The sequence below is a fragment of the Acanthisitta chloris genome, unplaced genomic scaffold (genome assembly GCF_000695815.1).
Source record: "Acanthisitta chloris isolate BGI_N310 unplaced genomic scaffold, ASM69581v1 scaffold4551, whole genome shotgun sequence".
In the NCBI taxonomy this organism is placed as follows: Eukaryota; Metazoa; Chordata; class Aves; order Passeriformes; family Acanthisittidae; genus Acanthisitta; species Acanthisitta chloris.
The window spans coordinates 77,319-86,208 of record NW_008654211.1 but is presented as its reverse complement, the minus strand read 5'-3'; the positions used below and the strand labels follow the sequence as shown (position 1 = coordinate 86,208).

At 41.0% G+C, this 8,890-nt stretch overlaps 1 protein-coding gene across 1 annotated transcript in view; it reads left to right on the top strand.

Annotated features, from left to right (window-relative positions):
* Positions 1–7,902: 7,902 nt before the first annotated feature.
* TLE1 (transducin-like enhancer of split 1 (E(sp1) homolog, Drosophila)) overlaps positions 7,903–8,890 on the top strand; it is a gene marked incomplete at its 5' end in the record, with an annotated part of 30,420 nt that continues 29,432 nt past the window's right edge. The window contains 2 exons of the mRNA XM_009083392.1: positions 7,903–8,107; positions 8,852–8,868. Of these exons, the coding sequence (XP_009081640.1) occupies positions 7,903–8,107; positions 8,852–8,868 (222 nt within the window). The remainder of the gene's footprint in view (positions 8,108–8,851; positions 8,869–8,890) is intronic.

The following is an 8,890-nucleotide window of genomic DNA, read 5'->3' as shown; positions in this document are numbered from 1 at the left end:
TGCCCTCTTGTCCTACTGCTATTTGCCAACACCCACCTGACTGCAACCTCCTTTCAGGGAGCTGTAGAGGGTGATAAGGTCACCTCTGAGATTTCTCCAGGCTAAACAACCCCAGCTCCTTCAGCCTCTCCTCATAGCACTTGTGCTCAAGCCCCTTCACCAGCCTCGTTGCTCTTCTCTGGACCCACTCCAGCACTTCAATATCCTTCCTGAACTGAGAGGCCCAGAACTGTACACAGTACTTAAGGTGTGGCCTCATCAGTGCCAAGTACAGGGGCAGAATCACCTCCCTGGTCCTGCTGACCACGTTGTTCCTGATACAGGCCAGAATGCCATTGGCCTTCTCGGCCACCTGAGCACACTGCTGGCTCATGTTCAGCTTTCTGTCTATCCAAACTCCCAGGTCCCTTTCTTCCTGGCTGCTCTCCAGCCACTCTGTCCCCAGCCTAGAGTGCTGCATGGGATTGTTATGGCCAAAGTGCAGGACCAGCACTTGGTCTTGTTAAACCTCATCCCATTGGAATCAGCTCATCTCTCCAGCCTATCCAGGTCCCTCTGCAGAGCACTCCTACCTTCCAGCAAATCGACACTTTCCCCCAAACTTTGTGTCATCTCATTGTGTCATTTCTGTGAGCCCATTTTTTTCTAGCCATCTGGTGTATGAGCCACTCCTCCCAGTTGTGTGTCATCAGCTAAAGAAAGCTAACTCAGACTTTAATTTTGTAAATTACTGCTGTGGTACTGAAGGTTAGGGTTGAAATAGGTCAGAAGGAAGTATCTTGTGGAGCCTACTAACACGCTTTGTGCGATGATATTATCTTGAACAAGTAACATCTAGAAGCACTGAGGAGCCAAAGCAAAGTTGGAAAATGAAGCAGTAAGCAATCCACATTGAGTATCCCATATATCAGTCTGTTCACCTATCATAGAATGGTGTGGATTGGGAGAATCAACAATCAAGTCCAACGCCCCTGCCATGAGCAGGGACACCTTCCACTAGACCATGTTGCTCAAAGCCCCATCCTACCTGGACTTGAACAGTTGCAGGGATGGAGAATACCGTGTATCACCACCTACACTGTAAAAAATTTCTTTCTTATGCCCCGTCGAAAACTACTGTCTTTCAGTCTAAAACTGTTGCCTCCTATCCTCTTGCTACAGGCCCTGGTAAAAAGTATCTTTCCGTCTTATAGAACCACTTTGTATATTGAAAGGTCACAGTAATGTGTCCTTGGAGCCCCAACTCTCTCTTTTTTTCTTAGGAAAAATGTTCTAGCCTCTGGGATTATTTTTGTGGGCCTCCTCTGGACCAGCTCTAGTAGGTCAATGTCTTGTCCAAAGCTGGGTGTGGTACTCCATGTAGTCATCTCATGACAGGGGAGTAGAGGGGGAGATTCACCTTCCTTGACCTACTGCCCACAATTCTTTTGATACAGCCCAGGATACCGTTGGCTTTCTGGGCTGCAGATGCACTCTGCTGATACGTGTCCAATGTTTTACCTACCAGGACCCCAAAGTCCTCCTCAGCAGGGCTGTTCTCAACCCCTTCGTCTGTCAGTCTGTCCTGATGCTGGGAATTGTCCCAGCTCAGGTACAGATGTTTTACATGGCCTTGTTGAACATCACAGGGGCCCCTTCTCAGGCCTCTCAGAGTCCATCTGGATGGCATCCCTTCACTTAAGTGAATCAATTGCACCACACAGCTTGGTGTCATCTACAAACTTGCTGAAGATGAACTCAGTCCCATTAGCTGTGTCATCGGTGAAAATGTTGAATAGTGTTGGTCACTGTCCTGGTTCCAGCCAGGACAGGGTTAACTCTCGCAGCAGCCAGGAGGAGCACACAAGGACCCTGGGGTTATTCTTTATCACCTCAGGCCATGGCAAGGGGAGTGGGTGCTCGTTTCCAGTTCTGCATGGTGAGCAATCGTATATGTCTCGTTCACTTGTCTTGTACACTCTGTTATTAATACAGTTGATGTTATTGTTTGTTTTCTTATTTCATTGCTGTTTCTAATAAATTGATCTTATCTCAACCCATGATCTTTACCTCCAGTTCTCCTCTCCATCCTGCTGTAGGGAGAGGCAGAGTAAGGGAGTGGTGCATGGTCCTGGGGTATTTCAGTAGGAGCACTAAATTGGGGAATACCATTCCTAAACCATGATAGTCACACTGGACTCTTGAGGGACACCACTAGTTGCTGGTTACCACAGGGACATGGAGTCACTGACTCTTTAGATGCAGTCATCCAGCCAGTTCCTCATCCATGTGATAATCCATCTCTCAACCCCGTGTCTCTGCAACTGAGTGGCAAGAATTTTGTGAGGGACTGTATCAAAGGCATTCCAGAAGTCTAAGTAGGTGGTATCTGTTGCTCTTCTCTTGTCCTTGGATGCAGTCACTCTATTGTATGAATATGTTCCTAAGGTAGATTATTTGTTGTCCTGCAATATGTGTTTTTTTGGTAGCTGAAATACTCTTTGGAGAGTTCTTACGGAAATTTAAATGCAACTATTAATTAATGGCTTACACTGTCTAATGAGTTTCATCCTGCCAGATTTGACTATTGGTAGTGTGGGTTGCGTATGCAAAATTTTTTCTTTTTTAGAATGAGGGAGAAAATTGGTATCATGGTTTAGGAATGGTGTTCCTCAATTTAGTGTTCCCGCTGAAACAGCCTCAACCACGTGCCACTCACTGTCCCACCCTTTTCCCTCTGAAGCAGGATGGAGAGGAGAACTGGGGGCATAAAAGGTGAAGTTCACAGGTTGAGATAAGAATAGTTTACTAGAAACAGCAGCAAATGAAAAAATGACCAGTAACAAGAACAGCTGTACTAATAACAGAGTGTACAAGACATGCAATTGCTCACCATGTGGAACCTGGCACCACATGATTGCACACACCGTGCACCAGCTGAACCAGAAAAAAGGGTGCCCAGCCCTGTCTCCATCCCCTAAGGTGGCATAAAATAACCCCAGGGTCCTAGCATGCCCCTCCTGGTTGATACAAAGGTAAACCCTGTTCTGGCTTGAATCAGGACAACTGGATGCAACAGGAGCATAGTCTTGAGTTGCTTCCTTTTCCAGCAGGTTGCATTTGCAACATTGGTTTTAAGAATATATCCTAACCATGGGGGAAAATTTATTTCTTGCCTACCTACCTGTATGTGCTCAGACAGCGGTCCTCTTATGTGCTTTGGCCATAGACATTTGATGCAGACTCTCACTTCTTTCTGCTACTTAAGCAAGCAAATGAAAAAACCCAAAGATTTCCCATTGAGAAGGAAGAGAATATGGCACTGTAATTGAACACAGTAATATATGTTTGTCTCTCATGTCTTTCTGCCTGCTTGAGTTTAACAAAATAACATTTCTTCAGTTTTACAGAGGTTGACATGAAATAGTGTCCTTTACATTTTAGGTTTCTAAATTACTTCTGTACTTGCCAGATATTTTTTTCAGAGTACCTCTGTGGAGCTTGGGGGCATCTGTTGACAGAATGACTGTTGCTAGTGCTGCTAACATTTTTGAAATTTTTTTCTGCTCTGAGGTGTTTATTTAGAAGGACACAAAAGAGGACAGCTATTGTAGGTTGGCACTAGGTATAATCTTTTTCTGCTCTTCATTTCTAATCACATCAGAATTTTTAATTCAGTGCTTTTCAACAGACACTGAATAGTACATCACATATCTGTTTAAGAAGAGAAGTATGCTCTAACTGTTTAAGTAAAATCAGGTGTTTGTGACCTCAACAGAGCTACTTTAAGATAGTGAGTGGGATGGTAGGAGCTTGTGCTCTATATTGATGAGCAAGGACCCTAAAGGAGACTGTCATTGTTTAATTATAGGATCTCTGTTTCACAAAGGCATACTAACTCTGTCCCTGGAAGTCTTTGGCAGAGATTGAAAATGTAATTCCAAATCTTAAGTCCTGATTAAAAATCTCTTTGTAACGGGACTTTCCCTAGAGTATTAGGTGATTCTTGCTCAGAGAAGCAAATGCTGTGTTTTTCCTATGTTGATTTTTGTGTCTTTATGTTTGGTTATGGGGATACTGGGAAAAAAATCTGAGACAATAAAACCTACATCTAGACAGTACAGTTATATGAGTTTGTGATTCCTTTTCTACCATTGCAAATGTGAAGAACTGGTTTTGCAGAAAAATGGTGGGTGAGCCACTGATGCTTTTAAAATCACTGCTGTGGCTAATTATCTCAGTGCAGTCACTTAAGTATGCATCATTGCACTCTTCTCTACCTTCTCACTTCCCTCTGAAAGTGGACACGGCCCTTGCTCGGCAAGTAATGATAATAATTGGTAGTAAGACAGACCTGTTACTCATCCTTCTTTGAGCACATTTCTTATGGCAGATGTCTAGTTTTTAATTAACTGCTAATGAACATGCTTAGTAGACCATGATACTGCTGCCAACTTATTCCATTTTATATCTCACTTCTGCTAAGCTCTTAAAAGGTTACAGAGCAGGCATTAGTGTCTTTGAAGTGATGGGAAAGTGATTATATGCATAACATAATTGTTTCTAGGATCTACTATGGCACATGTTTAGTTGCTAAATACATCTGGTGAGCATTGCTGTTATCCATCTCCCTCATCTTTAGTTTCTTTTTTTTGTGTTCAGCACATATTTCCTTTCCCTTTCTAGAAAGAGAATACAATATACTTTTAACAGTTTCAGTTTTTTAAATAAAAAGAGTATGAACTTTTGGAGAGGATCATCTTTATGCATTAGGGACAACTTCATGCCTATTATGACTAGGTAATATATAAGCAATAAATCAAAATATTTCAGTATTAAACAGCAATGAGCCTCAGATAATAAACATGAAATCATAATATAGCTTTCATGGCTTAAAAGACTGATCAAGTTTTCGGTTTAAAGTAAGTTTAATGTAGTGCCATATTTAAGGATCTTTGTGTACCATGTCCCTAAGTAATAATTTTGGAGCTATGATGATGTTATGCAGAACAACTTTGCAATGCACTTACTTGTATTTCTCATACTCTGTTCTACACCTTACACTGAACATTGCTTCCCACTGTTGTATGCAGTACCATCAGAGAACACAGAACTTAGCCCTCCTTGTTACGTCCTTTCAGCTTCAGAACCTCGTATAGGGGATTAATCTGTTCCTCATTTCTTGGACTTTCAAAATACATGCTGTGTAGGCTACAAAGCAGAGCCAGGGAAATGGTAGGTAATGTGTCTCTAACAGTTTGATTTCTTAAGACGTTAACCTGTGCTTCCTGAAATCAAGCAGATTAACTTGTTTGCTAATTAAACCAAGCAAAAGAGGCATGAATAATGGGAATCTTCATATGCTTCCTGAAGGGTAGGGACAAGAATGGAAACATTTAACTTGATTTCCCTGTTTTGACTGTCCCATGCTCACACTGCAAAAGAAGCTATTTTGAGCGTACTTAGTGTCGGAGAAGGAAGGAGGCTTTTCTCCATGAAACCAATTTGGAAGGAATAAACCACTTCTTATTCTTAGGCAATTGTACATCCCAACTATGTAATCCAGGCTGATAGTACAGCTGGACACAAGTAAGGCCAGTGCCTTCAGTGCTGCACAGTACTGCTGATTCATGCTGTGGCATCGCTAAGGTGCAGATGACTGACATGGCTGAAGAGGTCAATGAGGAAAGGGATGACTAAGATACCATCTCTGCGAGAGCCCACCAAAACATCAGGTTATCTCTTGGTTTGAGGAGTGTGCTAGAAACTACCAAAGCCTTGATAAAGTCAGGTTAGAAAAGAGTCGTCTTCTTGTTCTTTAGAGGCTGGATTAAAAAAAAGCAAAACAAAATGCCCTAAATTCCTGTAGTCCTGTCAGGCTTTACAGGGCTCTTTACTGATACTTGTGCAGTTAAGCAAAGCTTTACAAGTAATAGTTGCTTGATAGTGTAGAAAGTGGTCTACTCTCTTAACTACTTAAAATAGTAAATGAAGAAATAATTCTTAATCCTTCCTTTGAAATATTACTTTTTGGGTTGTTGTAAACACATTAAAATAGAAAAAAATGAACTCTTTCTTACCTTGTTTATTAAACATACTGAAAAGCTGGCAAGGGTGGCAGTCAGGTGTGCATATTGCAGTGAAGATTAGTGAGGCTTTTTTATGCAGCACTTGAAAATTAATTCCTGATACGTGGTGTGAGAAACATTTGGTAAATAATGTGGGTTTATCGAAGTGACTAAATGGATGGTGGTGAATTTTAAGATTTTTCTTGTATATCAAAAATAAGTAAATGATGGCTGCACTGCAGTTGAGACAGCCGAAAAAGTGAAAGATTAGCAGGGTCCAGTCCAGAGTTCTGGAGGGTCAGCCCTTGTGTCTGCATAATTTTATAAACAGTTCAAGACATATCTTGGAATGGGATTATGAGAAGTAAAAGTGTATGAGTGCAGTAGTTACCTAAATAGTAATAACTAAATTTATTCTAATGCCAGTAGATGTTATGCAGGTATGTTATTTCTGACAGTTTGTCTTGAAGAGTCTTGGGGCCTGTGGAAGCAGATAGACATTTTTTTTGCATTATTTTGAGTTTCTTTGGAGTAACTTGTGAAACATTGTGAGCTGTAGTCTAGGTGTGATTTCAGTAGCTATCAGCAGCACTGTAACAATTCAGCCTGCTCTTGCAGGACCACTAGCATTCACCTGGTTAAAGTCTGATGTATAGCTGAGTTCCTCCTGGTCAGACATTTGCTTATCTGTCTTCTTTTTGATCCCATAAATTGGGTGGTACTCCAGCTTTTTCCTGGTATCTGCCTTCAGCAAAGGGTTAGTGGAGAGTGGCCAGGGTGGAGAGGTTTGTTCTGTCTTCTGTTCATATGCCCTGACACAAGGAAGCAGGAAAGAGGCAGAAAATCCATTTACCTGTAGCAGACTAAAGGGGAGCTATGACTAAACTAAAGATGGTTTTGAAGTTTCATTTTCTAAATAAAACTGTGCTGACAGTTTTGGACAAATTAAAAGTACAGCTGAACTTGGAAAATGTTAATAAAACCATGACATTTTCAAACAGAATATATCCTAATATTTAAACTCTAGGGAATACATTATGTTATAAGAACTCCTGTTTCTAAAATTGCTTACAGGTTATTTTGCCAGATTGGTTACAGGGTTGTATGTCCATTCATTATTATACTGATCTTGCAAGCTGCTTTTGAAACAGATGGAGGTATTTTAATTCATTAATACCATGTTTCTTGTTGAGAATTCCATGACCTCCTGGATGCTATCTGGAATACCAGGATTTTAAGCTCCAAGTTGCTTCCTTAGCACAATGCTAGTTCATGAATAATTCCCCCCCTTCCTCCAAAAAACCTTGATTAGAATAAAATGCAAATTTAACTTCACTAAATATGAAGATGAGCAGTATATTTTAAATTTTTTAGTGTTCAAAATAGAGACGTACTTGCTGCTTCCAAACTGGGGGAAGAGAGGGATATGAGTTTAAATCAATCTTGCCACTGAAACTTCTTTTTTTTTTTTCTTCCAGAGCAGTGATACGCCTTTGTATAGAAAGGGAAAGGTATTCAGGCCTTCTGCTGCTGCTCTTTGTCGCCAGTGATGCTGTGGCAGGCAGCTGCCCAAAACAACCTACAGTAGTTGAACTTATTCCTCAGGCTGCAAAATAAGTATCCAGCTAGCCTTTTTTGGGTAATGGGACATGAGCAGATTTGTCCACAGACAGCATGATATAATGCAGTGTATATATAGTGTGGTGGGACAGAGGGGAGAGGCTAGATTGAGAACAAACAAATAAATGACAAAATCCACTACTGATTCTCAGTAATTAACCAAACTTCTCCCTTGTCCTTCTAAACTATGTTCTGTACGTTGTTCTTCTGGGGATGATGATACCGCTGGGAACAGCAGCAGCAGTTGCAGGCTCAACATCTCTCCCATGGCCATGGACCTCCAGTGCCTCTAACGCCACATCCATCAGGACTTCAGCCTCCAGGAATCCCTCCACTTGGAAGCAGTGCTGGCCTTCTTGCCCTTTCTAGTGCTTTGGGTGGGCAGTCTCACTTGGCAATAAAAGATGACAAGAAGCATCACGATGCAGACCACCACAGAGGTGAGAGGCATGGCAGGCCTGATTAGGACTTTGTCAGATTTGCACATTGCTGCAAACTATGTGCATCTCTAAAGAATTCAAGTTATATAGAATGAGAAAAAAACTGTTGACAAACTTAAAAATGTCTGCATATATACCACTGAAGCAAAATTCAGCTTGGAATTTTTCAGTGTTTTAAAAGGGGATCACTAGGTGTCACTTGCTCTATACTTTGCAGGGCATTTTGACATCCTGGTAAATACTTAGTTGTAATAGCAGTGGCCTGCACCATATTGTGGAAAACTGTTTAACTGCGTAATGGGTAATTTTTTCAAAGAAAGTAATGTTGTTAAAGGGTGGGTGGGAAGGTAGGGGGAACAAGAAGTTAAATTTTGAAGTGAATGTGTTCAAACAAAAGATTTAGATAATTGCATCTGTTACTTTAGTTTCATAGACATAATTCTAGTACTCAGTAAAATATTGGGCAAAATTGCACTTGACTAATTTTTGAAAAGAAAATAATTTATTCTGTCATGAAATAAAACTAGGCTTTGTGTATGGTTAAACTGTAAATCATGTTTACAAAATACTGTAATTTTCAGGAAATCACTGTATTAGGAATGTGCAATGATTTATATAAATAAAAGCCATTTTAAAACTGTTTGCGGCTTGTGTTCTAATTTTTTTCCCCCCTTTTTTATTTCTGTTCTTGCCTCTGTGTCTGAACGGGCATGTCTGTCCATTTCTTGGTTACTGCGGGAGCAGACCGAGAGCCGGGCACCGTAAGTACCAACCTTCCTCCTA